This window comes from Anopheles marshallii, chromosome 3 (assembly GCF_943734725.1).
Source record: "Anopheles marshallii chromosome 3, idAnoMarsDA_429_01, whole genome shotgun sequence".
Classification (NCBI taxonomy): Eukaryota; Metazoa; Arthropoda; class Insecta; order Diptera; family Culicidae; genus Anopheles; species Anopheles marshallii.
This window is the reverse complement of record NC_071327.1, coordinates 66,746,431-66,764,933: the sequence shown is the minus strand read 5'-3', so window position 1 is coordinate 66,764,933 and position 18,503 is coordinate 66,746,431. Positions and strand designations below refer to the sequence as shown.

Below are 18,503 nucleotides of genomic sequence, written 5' to 3'. Positions count from 1 at the left end.
TCATTCTCAAAGTTTTTTTATCCCTTTCCGTGCCGCCTTTTTCCCACATTCAATTCAGTTTTACTTAAAAGATATTTTTGGTGCATTAGCGATTGATTTTAAAAAGTACTTTCGTTTCATGCTTCGGTTTACATGAACAGACGGCTGTGTTGGTTTTCGATAAAATTGGATGCTGATCTGCTATGCCGAGCTGAAAGTAACTACTGTACGTTTTGGAAAGTGATTAGATTTAAAGTTTACCCTTGCACGCAATGCATGCAATTACCCTCTTTCGCTGGTACCGCGTCGTCATCGGCTTTTCCCATTCAGTGGCTAGCTGAAATACTTCAATCCCGCCACTAGCAAAAACTTCTCGATGAACAGCTCCGAATCCAGCACGGCGATATGGGCCGCACGACCGATTAACGCGTTTGCCGTGTGTGGAAGTGCATGGTGCACGTCGAATCGGGCCAACGTAAGATCCTGCCGGGCCAGCATTGGTGCTATAATGTTGTGTACCATTTCACTGCAATGGTAAGAAGTGGCATGGAGGTTAAGATCACCCGGGTGAACATTTTTACACAGTAATCATTCGCTTTCCTACCGATACACAATGCCGAGATTGGATTGGTCTCGGACGGCCGCTTTACACAGCTCCAGCCGTGCCGAGTGTGGTGGAACGTAGCGATCCTGTGACGATCCGCACAGTAAGACGTTTTTGAAGTGATGCAAAGTGCTTCGCTGACTCAGCCGGTACAGGAAGCTTTGGCGTGGATCGGCTGCATCGCGCAAACACAGCTGCAACAGTGAACCGGACTTTTTCCACTTTTGCATAAACCACATTCCTGAAAGTAGAAAACATTCAATATTTGACCGATTAATTGGAATGGCCTATTTAATTTAATTTTGGCCTAAAATAAGTAAAAACTGCAAAAAAAAAAAACCTGTGAAATCACAGCACTTCATTAGTTCCTGTGAAATGCGCCCGCATGTAGGCAATATAGGTAAAAAACTAGCGAAAGAATACAAATCATGTCAACGATTGCATACTTTCAGGCGGTACAGCTAGAAAAGATATCGCATACTATCCCAGGGTAAAAGTAAAGTAAATATAATTAACAATTTGGAAAAAAGACATTTTAAATAAATTTGTACTTAAATAAACGAACATTCTGAAAGTCCATTAGCGTTTGACACATCTCGATGTAGTTTTGATAATGCATTCTTTGGGGATTATAACCATGAAGTCTTTACTTTTTAATCCTTCAATTGTAGTCGCAATTCAAATGTTAAATGGAACAATGTAGAAGGATTCTAGATTAATTTATAACAAAGCGTTTTTCACCATAAACCCTACAACCTAGACAAAGCTAAGGTTCATTTATGCTCAGTAAAGAAATGACAACCTTACCCATATTGACAAGACCGCTGGAGTTGTACAGCGTTCCCAGATGTGGTCCAGACAGCGAAAGGAACGTATGCAACCGGGACAGTAACGGTCGCATCTGCGGTCTCGCTAACGCTGACCGAACGATGATCGTTCCAAGCGAGTGCGCCACGAATGAGATGCGGCTCGGATTGAGCTGATATGTTTCGATGTGGTAAAGAACTTCCGCCACCAGCCGATCGGTCATCGTGTCAAAGTCGGAGAACGTATCGCCCTGATTCCGTTCCGACATCAGAAACTCCAGGTGCGTACCGGGCAGCCCGAGTTCCAGATACGTGCGCACTAGTCGCAGATCGGCCGAATTACCGTCCAGCCCATGCACACATATCACCAGATGCAAACCGGCCGGCGAGAACGCCCGGAACTCGTCCGCGATGTGAAAGTACGGCATCTCGGAGGCCATCTTCTGGAAGTCGGAATAGATCGAGCCAGAGTAGTTGATCTGTTTGCGGAACTCCTCGCGGCACTTCTCGAACTCCAGCAGCTGCATCGGTGGATCGACCCGCTTGCGATCTGGGCTCTCGTCCAATTCTTCCTCCGTTTCGTTTGCTTTCCTGCGTACCGATCCCGACCCGATCGGTTCAGCGGTGGAGGGCTGTGGTGGTGTTTCGCGAACCGAAGCCTTCCGCTCAACAGCGGGCGCTACCGTCGACGGTGCGTACTGTGCTTTCCCGTTGTGAACCATTGGCGGTTGATTTTGCATCTGCGTGGCCACCGCAACGGTGCAGAGATTCGTCGCATTGACGTTGTTGAGAGTTTCGGCGCACTTCGCAATTGCTGCGAGTTCGTTGGAGCTTTGAGATTTCATGACGGGCCGGGGAGTTTTCACCACCTCGTAGATGTGGTAGAGCGGATTATCGATCGCCTGTATCTCACACTTGGGTTTGGTGATGGGCTGTGCCGTACCGGGGCCCATATAGATCTGGTTGCTTAAGGGTTTACTGTAGTGATGTTGTTGAATTAAAGCTTGTGGAGTGGCATAATGCTGCTGCTGCTGCTGCTGGTGATGTTGTTGCGTCTGTGGTGCGGTAATAATCTGCGGCTGAAATATGACCGATAGTGGAGTCATCGGAACAGGCGGATGGCTCTTGGGCAGGGTGGCGTAGTACTGGATTTGCTGTCTCTGTGTCTGCTGCTGTTGTGGCTGCGGTTGTGGATGCGGTTGCTGCTGCTGCTGCGGCTGTTGTTGATCTTCTTTCGGTGGCTTTTGACGCTCCGTCGGGGGAGGAATGTCTACCGGAGCCACCGCAGAAGCTTTCTGTTTATCTGAACCATTTTTATTACTTCGGTTCGACATATCGTCCACGAAAGAAGGAGGATCTCGGAACTCGTCCGGTGGTGGCGGTGCGTCGCGAAACTGCTGCGGCGGAAGTAGTCGCAGGTCATCAAACACGTAATCCGAGATGTGCGCCAGATCAAAGTCCGACTTTGATTTTTCCTTCTTGTTCGTGCGTTTTGGAGGTTTTATGTCAGCCGTAGTTATCCCTTCCCGAGCTGTTGACCCGGCTGTTGCGGCTTCTGGAGCACGCTTTCCGCTAACCATACCGTACGGCCCACTCGTGGCGTTGGCTAGTGCACGAGCTCGCGAATCATTCCACTCTTTCTCGAGGTTGTTCCAGTTTTCCGTCTGCACCGAAGCGCCACGAAGCATATCACCTGGACCGTAACCCGATTTCGACTTCATCGAGCTTTGATTGCTGCGCGCGAAGAACTCCGTCGTTGAGGAGGGTGTACTGTTCTTTCGATCGACAACCAACCGGGGCTGTTCATTGAGCAACTTCAGCAGACGCTTTCGAAGTTGCTCCCCATTCACCACACGCTGATCGTTCCGCAGTGTGTCCGGACTGGATGGACCAGTACTACGTCGGCTCGAAACCCAACCGGACTGTTCGCTAAGTGAGGACGTAGACTCGCTGCTCGAATGGCGTCTTCGGAGCAGAAAGGTCGCTCCCCCGATGGGAGCCGGAGGTGAATCACTAGCAAAAGCGGCCGGCGGAGGTGCAAGGTTGGGTAGACTTTCACTGAATCCCCCCGTACCGGCGGCAACTCCGGAGTTCGACGTCACACCTCCAACACCACCAACGGCCGGCTCTAGTTCCAGATTTTCCAGCTGAAATGGAACACTTGCAGACGATAGCAGACGGCGCTGCTTGTTGCGTGTCCGGGGCGTTATCTCGGGACTGGTAGCCGAACTGCTGGAATCTCTTCCAACATTCGTCGCCGTGCTGCCGTTGCCGGATGTACCGATTTTGTGCGTACTGCCGTTCGAGGTGCTGCGTCTCTGTTGGCCATGGACCAGCTGCTTGAAGTCTGACACACGAATTCGAGAAAACTCCACCGATCGGTGCGGTAGCGTGGCACTGTTCACTCCACCGATGGACATCGATTGGGCACTGTTTTGAGACGTTTGGCGCAACTGTTGGGAGGAGTTGCTGCGCGGGATGGTGTTCGAAGCCGATTTGGTCGGTAACGAGGTGGAGCTGGACTGTTGTTGCTTTTTACTGCGTACCGGTGGGAAGGAACTGCGGGGCGCACCCAAACCGGCTCCTTTCGGAAGGGAGTTGTAGTAAGAGCCCGCTGCCGTCGAGTTGATTGGGTCTCCCGGATGGGGCTGGTCTCGGTGGCCGTGATGCTGGGAGTTGCGTGTACCTTGCGTATGCTTCAGCTCGTGCCGATAGTCTCCGGTGGTTGGTTTAGCGTATCCGTTCAGAAGGGCAGACATTCCGAGAGCGTCCTGTTGCAGGTCGTAGGTAGGATTGTGAGTAGCCGTACCACCGGCGTGAATCATCTTACGCGGATCGCCCGGATTTTTGTACTTCTCCCGAAACTCGTTGATGTTCTTCAGCAGATCTTCCGCTTGGACTGGATTTTTCGGTTTGGATTTGGGTAGCGTCTGGAGGAGCGCAACACCAGCGGGCAGCTGCTGCAGCTGTTGCGTTTGCTGTCCCGGATGTTGGTAAATCATCGGTTGTCTCTGCTGCGACTGGTGGTGTACAGATCCTATCGGTTGCTGCTGCGGCTGCTGCTGATGATGAGGCTGTGATTGGTGTGCACCGTATCCGTTGTAGTTGACCACAGTTGCCGCACCATGAAGATGTTGTCTGGGCAGCGAAGCAGAGTTAGCGTTCGGTTGTATTTCAAGCTGATCGAGCGATTTACTGTGTCGCGTGGGCAGTGTCCCACCAGCAAGACCTCCCGCTGGCGGTCCGCTGGTGTAAATGCCCTTGAACTGTTGATCCCAGGAGCACACGTCAGCCATTGGGACGGGATCAAGCAGCGTGGCAACCGAATGGCGCGAAAGTGCCTTAGGGCAGAGCCCATTTTGTGAGGCGGCCGCTGCCGGTGTTATGGTGAGACTCGCCTGCAGTATATCTCCCCCGAGTGCGTAACGCGGCGTCATGATGCCCATGTAACTGCCACAGATCTTCGGTACCGGCTCCATGTAGCATGTCGCAATTCCGCACGAACATTCCTTGCTGGTGTTGCTCACGATCGGTGCGATCTTGTTCGGGTGGTGGTGCTGTTTTGGAGGCTTCACAAGTGTTGACTGTCCGGTGTTGGTGTTGACAGTTCCAATGCCACCGGTACCGTTCAGATGAGGCTCACTACCTGACCGACGTTTGCCGTACTCGTTCGCATCGGTGTAGCGATCCTCGAATATGAGTGGCAACGAGTTGGCATCTCCATCCAGTGGTGTGCAATGGACCGGTAACGGTGGCAACGATGAGAGATAGCGCGACCGCCGTGCCATCTCGCAGATCGAGACGTAATTTTGGTAGTTGGAGTCGTAACAACCGCTCGCGAGATGTCTCGGGTTATCTATCACAAAGAATCCTTCCGCAAAGCGTCGCACTCGCAACGTGTGGTGTTTCTTCGCCAACAGCCCGTGAACGGCGGGTTGCGTGGCAGCTGAGAGCACTCTTCGCCAGTAAAGTATGCACTCCGCACAAAGTTGCGCAATGTCGGAGTTGGCACGTGCTGCTAAATCGTCCTCGGTGTCCAAGAGCTGTAATAAACCAACCAAAAACAGCTTTCATGAGCAAACTTCATTCGTAAAAGCAATCTCGTTTCGTACGCATACCTTTGCCAAATCGGACAGCTTCCTCAGTCTTTGCTCGGTGTCGAGGTTGGACAAGGGCGTGGAACCGGTCAGCGCTGTCCACTGGTGGGGCAGGACGGTGCAAAACTCCTGCAACGATAGCCGGAGCGATTCCAAGGCCCCCAACAGCAAGGCACAGATTTCTTTGTGGACGTTCCGCGCGTGCAGTAATCGGCCGGCGGAACCACCACCACATTTGGCACCGCTGCCGACCTGCGGCCCGAAGAAGATTGCCTCGAGCGGTCCGGGTGAGTTGCCACCGCGACAGTTTAACTTGGAGCTGCTCATCCACGGTTTGGTTGACTTGGGAGCACTGGAATAGGAAGCAAGTAGAACTGTGATTTAGGAGAACATTTCCAACGAGGAATGAATACTTCGACTGTTAACTTGGAGAAGCAAAACACGGGTAGAATAAGCAGAACAGTTCGGTGTGATAGAATAATGCAAAAGCGCAAAGTGGTTCAGTATGGTGGAGATGAGATAATAAAGAGTACGATCAAGAGCGAGTGTAGGATTATTAGGATCTTACAGAGATTCTATCATTGTCATTGCAAAAGGCGTAAATTTTATAGCTTTCAGCTAGCCAGTTGATGATCACATTGTAAGAATATGGTAAGAGTACAATGATGACTTTCATTAACAATCGTACGATTGGATGTCATACTTCAACTTCAATTTTAATGGATAATTGTGCAGGTAAACTTAGACGAGTTCAGTTCTCTAGCTCAACGACAAGCCAACGAAGATTGATAATATATTCTAGTTTATGTAGTGATAATGCTCTTTTTAAAGAAAATAATAATATCGGTAAGATTGTTGACATGCGAACTGCCTTACTTAAGATCTTTATGGTTTTAATAACGCCCAGAGGTAGGCAATTTACATTACAAAACAAGAAATCTTTGCAGGTTTATATATAGAGTTTAATTCAATTTTTAGAATAATCTGCTTTTTTAACGTGGTTAAACTTAAAACTAATTTAATCAGTAAAAAATATTGTGTCGTTAATGTTGTTGCACAGAAGATGGTACAAAACATTAAATGGAGTAAATAGAAAGTGACATTAATTGCACGTAGGTGGGAAAGTAAGGGTGAAGTATTATAAGATCAAAATTCGGAAACATTGAAAGGTGCCACATAGGTACACAGAAAACGGGGAATAGTACATGGGAAGGCCAAGAAAGACAACAAACGGAGAACAACGATAAATTCCCCGGCAAATAGAAAAGGAATTAACTGTACCGGGTGGGGGTGTGCCAGACACAGCGAGGAAGAAAAGGGTAATGCAATGCAAACACCGGTGGTACGAACAACAACAAAGGACAGGCTGACACAATGAAGGGAACCTTACCAGCTTTGTACATAGTGGAAAATGCTTTTCCTGTTTCATCAAAACCCACAAACGGAAGATTTCGATTGTGGTTTCGGATTCAACACAGCGACATGCACGTTTGTTTTCATAAGACCAATTGGCAAACAACAGGCGACAGTTTAATCCGAAGCGTTGTTGTTTGTGTATTGCCGAATGTAGCGAGATGCATGGTAAGCGCGATAAATGAGAAGAGAAGAATGGAAAAGAAATAAATGAAAAGGCCAGGTGAACTAAAGCTATGTAACACGTGTTGATTGTGGAGTATTGGATTGGTACACATGACTCGTACGGAACGCTCTACAGGGTTCGGAATCTGTTCAAGGCTACGCTCACATATTTAGGAGATACTGAAGATGTATGATGAAGCTAGCTTTAACAATGTCAAACATTATTAAACATTTACGATACACAACAAAGGGAGAGATTACCATCATATCAGATCATATTTCATTATAACTATGTGTTGACAGGCTTAACCTAATAAAGCAGTCCGTTAAATCATCATCAACCGTTCCTCGTCGTGTTAATTATCTCCGATCACTGTTAACATTGTTGATTAATTATTCAGTCCGGGGGTTGGTTTTTTTTCTGCCCCCGATTTCCATACGCGTTCAATCACATCACACCTTTTTCCATCACTTGTAACGATAAACAATTCATGAATTTGATTTCCTGTAGCGGTAAATAAAACCATACACATAAAACTGTTTCCGATCGATGATCGTTCTGCTTCGTTGTCACCCGTACAGGCGTATTGCTATCGAGTCACATCGGCTGCATGCGCATCGGAGCATAATAGTCCAGCGCAAAACCGATTTTCAAACACCGACAACCGAGACAAGATCATTTGTCATTTTGGCTTCCATTCCTCTGCACGCTCTGCATTTGTGCAAATTGGAATTGCACGACTACGGTCGGTCGTTTGGGCAATAGGCGAAGCGTGTATCTAATGGACAATAATAAGCAACTAGCAGCGCAAAGCCTAGCGCCCCTACGAACGCAAGTGGGCAAACGTAATTTTCCACGCGTACGCATCGACATGAAACGTGCTCGCGTTGCCATGCGTTGGTATGCACATTTATCTTTCGTTTCGATGGTAATTCATTTTTGTGTTGGCGATGCTACGAGAGCATACGGCTTGGGAATATAGGTCAAACCAGGGTAGTTGAATGAGCCGGGGAGGGTTACTTGGAGGCGGTGGGGTGATTTAATCACGGCCAAAATTTGCGTTGGAAGAACTGCGCTTTTGTGTAAGATTCAATGCAATGTTATGGGCGTAGATATAAGAGGTGAACAAACAGAAGATAAAGAAAATGAAATTTTATGAAAATTATGAATCATTCTTTAGAACAAGACCAGAACAAATCGAAGGTAAACAAACTTTTCAGGCAAATGATACACAAAAAGGAATTGAGGAACATTCAACTTTAACCGCTTTGTTCCATCCACATACAGCTTTTCGACAATAGTAACTTGTGTTGTCCAGACGTATTTGATAAAGAACCTGTGCAGCACCAAAGAGAAGAGATTTTGGCATCTTAACATCCAATCAAATGCAATATTCCTTTATGAGTATTCGCTTCAAAGTACATTTCTTTCGGCTTGAAACGGATTAAAATACGAAGAAAGATAGTCCTATAATCCAACCAGCTCCATTCCGAAACTCTCTCTCTCTCTCTCTCTGTCTTACAACGTACATCTTACGTACTTACACACACGTGAACAAATACACTTTCATCTTGTAATAAACTGCTTTAAGTCCACCTTATAGTGCTTTTGAATGGGGCATAATGCGAACGATAAATTGGACCAAGCACCAAAGCGTTTTATAAGCGTTCGAAAGCAGCATTGTCGACTCTGTTCTCGCTTACGAGGAGCTTTTTAATTGCTTGCAAAGGCGTGAAATAAGCTTTTGAGAATAATGATAGTTGCAAGAGTTTAATGTGTTAAGTATTCTTAATAGCTTTATTGTTTGACGATTAGACGTTCAGGTGTAATAATGGAGACGCCCGGTGTTTTATGTGTTTCGTAATTCGTGGTGTTTGCGTAAGTTAACGAAAGACAGTTTAATTAATGCCACGCTCGGTGTAATAAAATTATCATACCAATGCATTCTTTCGCGTACAAGGTATTCAGTAAAAGCCCTCACATCGATTTCGGGTGATTTTCTTGATTGAAATCATCATCACCAACACTTTGCCTTGTGTCTGCCATCTTGATAGTGAGTGGAATTCGTCGTTTGGCATTCTACGAGCTAACCGGTCGTTCCATTTATTACCCCAATTCATGGCACAACCATATACCGTGCACCGGAACAGCACGCGAGCTGTCCATCAAATTGATCCGGCTGTGACTGATTTCTTAGCTGACCAGCATCCCAAAATCCGTCGCGTGTCGACGGAAGGAAGAAAAAAGTAACCTTGCAAAGGGATAGCCGATTGGGAGAATGTGCGCGTATACACACATCATAAGAAACTGGTTGAACGAGTGATTTATTACATTTTAATGCTCAAAATAAGGCCCGCAAGTGACGAATGGAGAAGGTTTTTTTTCTCTTCGTGGTACGATGCCGTGTGGCACTGCTGATTCGCGCCGTTTTTTCGCACCTACCAACGCCTCATAGGTTGCTTCGATAAAGCAAACCATAAACCACGTGTCGCGTGCAATCTCGCAACACAGACACACAACGCTAGAACCCGAGGGGGGACTCTATCGAGCGCGCTGGTTTTATGCTTTCGCGAAGCTTTAAGGAACACAACAGACACGAGAGCGTAATCGTAATAAAAATGCAATAAAGACACGCATCACTGCAACGTTCTGGTAAGCGTGAAGAGGAGCTTTCGCTTAACGGTGAAAAATAACACGTCCATAGCAGACACGCAGCCAATGGAAGGGGGAAAACCCATGCACAAGCTACACTGTGTTTATCTCCAGCCATGGGACGATGGGAAACGGTTGTCCTAAAAGGGATGCTTTCGTCGTCTGCCACGGGCCTGTCGATGTAGTTGATGAGGTTGATAATGTCGTACGGTCTGTCATTATCGTCAGTGTTGTTTGTGTTCATACAGGCGGAAGGATAAAAGCGTAACCCTGTAAAATTATCATTAGCAGGGTTTTTGTCCTTCTTTTTTTTACTTTGCCGCCTTTAGCACGAGTTGGTTCGTATAGTGTGAGGTAAAAATGTTACGAAACAGTAAAGTATTATTTAAAAAAAATTCCGATGGTGTGTTCCGATGAGCATTATGTTGGGAAATGATAAACACATGCGCCACATTCGCGCCTATAGATTAGGCAATGCGCATACATGTTCAGCTAACAGTAGGACATCGATTATTCGGGCTACTGTAGACCAGCAGCAGCATACTGGTTAAACGATTTCCACGGATAACAGGCTCTTAATTATAGTTTCCTTTCTGAATTCACTTTATCAACATAGTCAAACAATGAAACAGCTATATTATTGAAATTAATTTATTAAAACAACTAAGCAAATAGATACATAAATTATTTCCTATTTTTTTACGAATAGGCTCATTTATAATAAAACGATATTTACAAAACATCTCGCAGCTATTCACTGTGTCAACACCACTCACTCTGACTGGCACACGAGAAAACCGACAGCCCACCTGATGCGTAAAATACAAATCCCCTAATGAGCTGTGAGATGTTGTGAGTAGTACTAAATCTCATTACACACTGCCGCGGTTCGTTAAGGTCGTTTCCAACAGTGGAAAGCAGATAGGTGTGGGAAATGTTTCCCTCTCCCATACCCGAATCCTTCCTCCAGGCATAGAGGCATTCGTTGTCCATGTCCATAATATTTCCCAAAAAAAAAAACACACATCCTTTCGAGGTACCCTGACAGCGAAGTCAACATATTAACGTTAACGACAATGTCCAGCGAGTTGGCTAGGGTGGTGGAGAAAACGCAACAACATTCTAATAAACCAATTTCACCTTTCGCACAACTTTTTTTTTCGCGCATCGCCTCCACTGCGCTGCCGGCCCCAAATGCTACGGAGCGCGCGGAATCCTAAACACAGATTGAGTGTGATTAGATTTGATTAGCACGGAAGGATGAAAATGGTGTTCTGTTCGGTGGATTGGATATAAAAAAAAATGGTGGAAGGCACCTCCTGTCCCGGTTTTTTTTTACATTCCTTTCGATAATGGTGCTCGGTGCGTGCGTACTGGTCTTTGCTGGGTGATGGTAAAATTTGCACCAATTTCCCCGCATGAAGAGCCTCACGCGATTAGGACCATTCCTTGCCAACGCTGCCCGTACCGTCGGTCGTTAGGCATGCATGATTGTTTGGCAAATGACAAGCAAATAAGGGCAACGAACGAGCAGGAAGGTTGTTTGACCGGGGATACGTTCCGACTCGTACGGTTTTGTCCGAGGGCTCGGGCGGACGGACTTCCTGTCGCCATTAAGTGGTTAACCTATGGGCAAGCAAATTGCGGATTTCAATCCCCCTTCTCGCTTCATCGAGGTCACACTATTCCCCTCATTATCCAACACCATCAGCAGGGGGAAAGTGTAAACGGAGAAAGGTTCAAGTATTTTTTTTTTATTACGGTTTCGATATTTTTAGACGCAGCGCCACCAGTATCTGCGAATCATTTAAAGGAGGAAGAAAAAACTACACCCCAAAAAGACCTTCCAAACGCACACGGTCGTATGATAAGGTAAACAAGGCAGCCTGATCGTCATCATTCGTTTACGACAGCACGCACAGAGCACGAGAACAGGCAATCATATTGGTCCAATAATGGGCATGCACTGCAAATACCGGATAACCGTTCGGTAAACGATTACGAAATGAAAGATCATCATCTAGGGCGGCGTTGAGCTTTTACGGTGTTTGTTAGTTTTTTGCCCCAAATCCTACGTTTTGTGACACGATGATTGATTTCGAGACCCATTCCCGTAAAACCAACATGGCTCTCTCTCTTTCCCTCCATCAGCGGACTAGTTTCCGGTTTGGCTGGGTAAATATTTACCATTCATCTTCCTCGTTTCATGCGGGCATACATTGTTCCCATGGCAACGCGCATTAAATGAAATGCTGTGTGGGCGTGAGGACGTGTGAGAGAATTCTACCTCACACACCCATACGGCTAGTGAGGCTGCTGAAAGTATGGCAACTATTGGTAGCATCCTGCCAGCCGACCACGATGGTGACGTCCGATTGACTCCAGAAATCAAATGTTTATATTGTGATAAAATTGCCATTCGCTTATAGCTTTCCGGTGGGTCGTAAAAACAAGAAGGAATCCTTTTGCATTCCTATCCATACCCACACGAGCACAGCGAAATGCGCGCATCTGTGGCATACCACAGGAAGCAATTAATTTGCGAAACTGTTGCTAATGGAGGCGTTCGTTTGCAAAGAAATAAAACAATACAAAAAAAACACACACACACACACAAACCAACACGCCATTGCCCATCCCGGGGATTTATGACTTATGAAGACAATCGTCATCAGTACACGCGAGCACAAAATGCAACAAATGTTTGTGTGTGTGTGTGTGGTTGTGATGTGTGTGTGCCGGGCACTGTATTTACTGCGTGTGCGTGTGTGAATAGGGGTAATAAATTTGATGGGTTGTGTACGAATCGAAAACAAGGTCGTCGCTTTTAATTGGCGGTGTGATGTGTTTCGCGTTTAAAATTTACTGCCCTTGTGCTGGATTTATGATGCCATAATTAAGAGCGTCGCAATGGTTTTTAATACGGATCGGTATTGTTATAACCTCTCGAAGCGTTAATCGTTGACGGATTAATAGATCGTTCAAACCGTCAATACTGTAACACCATTTACTGCTATCGAAACTTGGTTTAAAGTGTTGAATTAACAAACATCGGAATGAAATGTCTCTCAAACGAAATGAAATTCAGGCAATACTGCACGAACTCATGCAATTTTATGTCCCAAGTAAACAAATTGCTCAATGATCAAATTTATCTCGATTTATCTTTCTAAGGCAGTAGGAAAATAAAATAATATGGATTTTTTTACTATTCTGTTTCATTTTTTGCATACATTCAGGCGTTGAAAACTACATTACCCTGCGAAAGCATAGTTTATGGAGCTTATTAAAGAGTTGAATAGGATTGGTTAATATTAAGAAAGATTTTTTTATTTTTTTTTAACATGAATTCAATAGATAAATAGTGATTGTTATGAGATGTCAAAGAACAATTAATGAAATGTTAATTAATGAAGATATACTACAGGATCATTAATCTGGATACGAACAATCGTCAGATAGGGTATTTAGTTATACATTAAAAAAAATACAAATCTAAATCTAAATAAAATGAAAAATCAACACAGCTCCTAAAACTACTTCCATTAAAACTCAGTTTATAAAGCTCTTCCGGTACGAAAGCGATTCTAAAAGATTAAGGACGTACATTAGGCGCTAAGCTAGCAGCCGAATTTTGAGTATGGCATATGAAAACTTAACTCCCCCGAAAGGCTATCGGACCTTTCCGAGTGAAAGTTCACCCTACAGACAGTTCTATGCTACCGGCCGGCTCAAACACCGCAACACGGATGCTACTCACTTGATGTAAGGCTGATGCAGGGCAACCAGGCTCGCATGGATCCCGACACTGACGGCGGCTAGATGAAAGTAGTCGAATAGCACCGGCAGATGATAGTGAAGCCCCCGGCCAGGATGAAAGTTAAGCTGCAGTGTGCGCGTCGAGGCCAGCGTCAGTACGTTCCCGTTCGTCTGCTCGCCGAACCACAGTTCGAGGTTGAGCGAAAACTCGGCACGCTCGATCGATTCCTTCAGGTGCCGGCTGTCGACTAAAGGGGGAGAGCAAAACAAAAAAAAAACGAAACACACAAACGGTTAATGGGTTACGATGCGAAAAAGGTGTACGTCAAACTTTTGGACGAACTCTCTCGTGAAAGCTACGTGAAAGCAACAATTCTTTCGAGTGTACAGGGAAGAACACATGAGATCACCTATATTGAGCAGGGTACAATATTTTACACGGTATCAAAGCCATCTCAACTTGTACACAGAACTCTACGCAAATATTTGCTCTATAAAAGTTTCATCTAACCGATTCCGCTTGCCGCACACATGCACACGGAACAATTCGGGAAACATACAACCGCAGCACCGGAAATGAATCCTTTCGCCCTATAACAACCAATCGATTTCCGAGTGGGCGTGTGATTGAATTCGACCGTAACAGGGCAACCGGCATACGCCTGCATGGTCCAGCGGGCCCATAAACCTAACCTCAAACAATCGAATTCACATCAGGATTGGTTCGAGTCACGAATGTACAGTTAAAGCCCTTCTCGCCCAACCGCCATCCTGCATTCTGCCGTTTCATCCTGCGAAAGACGCTCAACGATCAATAAGTATCTTCACACCTACAGCAGAACCTTGCAACTGCGAGGTCGCAACGCAATGCCGAATCACAACCCCCTCCCGACGGTGGTCGGTGATTTATTCGTTGACATTTTTACGCTGAATTAGGCAGCACGGCAATTACATTAGCATAAGATGACTGCAAGAGTTCGCTGTCCCGAGCCATACTGGTCGTGAACGACCAGTACACGACGGTATATACCAGAAAAAGGCGGCCTGTTTGCATAGTGAGCTTGTAACGGTGTGTGCATTGGTGAAGGTAGTTGTGTGAAGTTTAACAGCATAACGGCATGTGTGGGAAAAACTCTAGCAGAGATTTTAAACTGATTTACACGCTTCCTCTGCAAGGCTGCCTAAAGTCTTCTTCTTCGGAAAGAACCGATCCAGGAACAGCTTAAACCCTTCCCCACGCTCGGCCGTTCTTGACATCATAATTTTCCGATGATAATCAGAGGAACGGGTCAATTAGGGACATGGGTTCACAAGCCAACCGCAACGGGCTGCGTAACGAGCGCCGGAGTAATGTTTTAATATGGCACATTAAACTAATCTGATAAATCGAAGGATAGACCAAGCCCCGGAGGAGACTAATTTGATTATCGTTGGAGATGAGCAGGGAAGCAAACGGATATTGGGCCGGGTTGAGGAATAACAAGAAAGTTTACGCTTTATTTTTGCAAAACCCATACGAAAGCTATGTTCTTAAGCTGGTCTCTTTACTACCTACTTATGAGCTTAGACATTTAAGGTGCCTGCTAAACATGGGTGATGTCCTATGTTGTTCACAACATTTTGCTAGTTTTTGTATTTAAAAATACATAATAATTATTTGCGAAGGCTACTTTTTTATATTTCTCGAGGATAGGAGACAATTTCAATAGGAAACAGTCTATTAAGACGACTAACGTTTAGAAAATACATCATATTGCATAGTTTCAGGCGCATCCTTGCACACACAATCTGAAGGTGAAACCTAAAGCAATTTGAAAGTTTGAAGGATTTGTTTAAATTTCTACTATTGTTTCCGTATCGGAAATATTTCAAGAATTCTCATCTCACTTAATCTCGATTTCAACGCATTGCATCCTTCGTCAATTATGCTTGAGCTTAAAATTAGTGTGAAGCGCGTATGGAACAATCAAACAACGAGTTCCAATTTAAGTTTTCCAGCCGCCAAGTATCTCTTCCCACCGGCAGTCGTGCAAACAAGGCATTCGGATCGCTGCATACATAATTCTAACATGAGGTCATGTGTTTTACCGAGAAATAGGAAGGGTCGTTCGTTTCGAGAGCCCACTAAACGATTAGTACATTTGCCATTACGCGTCCGGTGAGGCGTCTATACTAAGCGTCAGTCTGCTGTTCAATTGTGTACCGCATCGCAACAACAAGAGGACTCTTCCCAGCGACGAAGTGTGTGGTTAGCCATAGTTCTCGGGATAGAAGTTGTTTAACGGTGATTGTTCAGAATAAGGGAAGTCGCTCTGCGGGGAAAGAGGTGGCAGGTAGAGAGTTAACAGCTTAAAGGGATGTATAACAATAGAGATGAGATTCAAGATTCATTGGAAATGTGTAAGTCTATAGGGCACTGGGAACATCCATTGGATAAAATACATTTGAATGTTTTAACTAATTAAGTTTACAGTTAAATGCCTATGTCCTTTACAGATAAAACTCATGCCAAACAGCAACAATCAGACACCGGGGAGGGTAAAAACATATCGCTTCTACCATTTTTACTCAATAACGCCGTATTGCTTTCAATCGATCAGCATAAGGACTCACGCGGCACTCGAGCGTGCAAGATACCCGGACGCGGCACTCCAGCATGCCAAGCGTACTGGAAAAGACTTCCATCGGCCGACCCGGAGCTGAAGTAGCGATTAAGTGCTATTAAAAAGCACTCGTGCTACTGCAGTTGGCATCTAATGGCGCTCGAATTCCCCGTCCCAAAACACGAGCGGACGAGCTGAGGAGCTGAACGATCGATTCGCCGTTTCTTCGAGGATCACGTGGGTTAGTGGGACGAAGGTTTCGAGTCGCTTCGTGCACTTTTCGCTTGTTTGGCTGAAAGCGGAGGAATGAAAGGATTTTTGTTTTTGTGCTTTCGCCTTCGTCCGCTGTCCAAGGAGCACCGTGTGTAGTGTGTAGAGAAAGGACGTATCTGACCGTGGGTTGGGTGGGTTTTTACTACCTTCCCCCGGTTCGTCACAGCGAAACTAACCATAAAGAGCGTGTGTACGAGTGTGTCTGTGTGTGAGAGAGAAAGGATGGAGTAAACAAGTGGACATTATCACGTTTTATAAGAGTGCTTTTAATTCGAGTAGTTTTCAAAACGCGCATCCAAATCCCTTGTTTGATAGACGTAGCGTCCCAGGGTGGATTTAAGCGGGAAAAGGATGGGAAAACTTGTTTCAGTGCAAAGCGCACCGAGCAATCACGGTGAACCCTTTTTGTCATGACACTCTCGAGCAGTAAGCTGATCCGTTTTACTCAAAGTTCATCCAATACATGGAGCTTCCGGTCGGTACGGCACGTAATGCCAACAGATACCTGAGCTTTATATTCTTCATATTCGAAAAGGGCAGTCGTCACGCTCAGTTCAAAAGGTCAGTTTGTAGATCGATGCTTTAATTTTAAATCAGCATTTCTTTTATTTGGCGACTTATGATTAATTCGATGATAAGTGATTAATTCACAACTTTTGATCAACAACAATGTTGTTATCGTTTTTACTTTAATTCTCTTAAAAAAATGCACAAATTGTTCTAATTTAATATTAATAACATTTTTTCAAACTATCTTTCATTGATTTTGATACCACAGTCAACTATTACAATCATCGGCTAAAAGGTAGCACATTTTTAATTTATTTAAACAATATATAAATATTACCAAATTTTTCCAACTGCACGGTTTTTAACCATTGTAAATGAAACCTTCGGTAAAATGGGCCTCCAATGGAAGCTTCAATGGTTCCGCCATGGCGTCGTCCCGCTGGAGCCATCGAAATGGTTTTCCGTCTTGCTCCCTTCATAACACACTCCCTCCTACATCATTAAAATGGCTAAAAACGGGTGAATGGGAGAGGGAGAAGGGGGGGGGGGGGGGGGGCTAAGGGGGAGGGGAGCTTGGAAAAGAACGCACACAGAAACCAGCCAGTTTGCGTGCCATCAATTGCTACTTTACAGTTCATTTTCAAACGTTACCACCATTGCAGCGAGAACCTTTTTTTGTTCGGGAGGGGTTGGGAAAGAAACCGTTGCCAAAATCGATTCGCTCCAACCCGGAGCAACGCCGCCTGTATGCATGCGGTCGGGCAGTGTTCGTTGCGGTGCGGTCCACTGCACGCACGGCCACTACACACTTGCCACGGCGTACAGGCGTAAGCTTTTATCGATCGATCGAACAAAAACATCGGATCCAAACGGACGGGTGGCCGAACGGGTGGCCAATCTGGCGGTGTTCGATGGGGTCGCGCCGCTACGGTGGGCAATATGTTAGAGCCCGTAGGGGTGCCGTGCCGGGTACGCCGTGCGACCCAGTTTTGCTTATTTTTTCTCTTCCCTTTTCCTTCTCTCTCTAGTTCTCTCTCTCTCACTCTCATTCCATCTGGGCCGTAGTCGTCATCGTCAGTCCCAAAAAACCATCCGACGCTATCTTGTGCAATCCAAATCCCGGGTATCAGCGCGCCATCGGACTACCTTTGGATCGGCTCTCGAGACACTCCCTAGGGCAGAATACGTTACAGACACTCGTTGTGGGTAGAGATGAACGCAACGCATAGAAGCAATAACAACAAAAAAACACCAAGTAAAGGATAGAGGCAAAGAGTATCGAATTTCTTATTTGCCTTGTTTGAACCGACCAGCAAATATGTTGCGTTACGTGCATACCCAATAGCTGGCCAAAAGCCCAGAAATTATGCACAGACAGAACTCAAGTCCACCACCGTCAACCCTACCCCGGATGGTAAGTGTGCTATAAGGACGACTCGACCGTTTCGGGGCTGGTTGTAGCAATTGAAAACAAATGTGCGCATGTTCCGGGCATTCATTCATGCAACCTCACGACATCTCGTGCTTCACGCTAGCCGTCGTTATTGTGGCAAAAGGGTCTATACATGATAATATCAACGTTACGGTCGATGGGGAACCCGCCAGGAAACAAACTCAAAGCGCGCTCGTGTGTGTGGCTTG

The 18,503-nt window shown here is 45.8% G+C and overlaps 1 protein-coding gene across 1 annotated transcript in view; it reads right to left on the bottom strand.

Moving 5' to 3' along the window:
• Positions 1 to 312: 312 nt before the first annotated feature.
• LOC128711328 (uncharacterized) overlaps positions 313 to 18,503 on the bottom strand; it is a 33,709-nt gene continuing 15,518 nt past the window's right edge. Inside the window, exons 3-8 of the mRNA XM_053806197.1 lie at positions 13,478 to 13,724; positions 6,877 to 6,906; positions 5,508 to 5,838; positions 1,391 to 5,432; positions 584 to 824; positions 313 to 505 (exon numbers count right to left, since the gene is read on the bottom strand). Of these exons, the coding sequence (XP_053662172.1) occupies positions 313 to 505; positions 584 to 824; positions 1,391 to 5,432; positions 5,508 to 5,838; positions 6,877 to 6,906; positions 13,478 to 13,724 (5,084 nt within the window). The remainder of the gene's footprint in view (positions 506 to 583; positions 825 to 1,390; positions 5,433 to 5,507; positions 5,839 to 6,876; positions 6,907 to 13,477; positions 13,725 to 18,503) is intronic.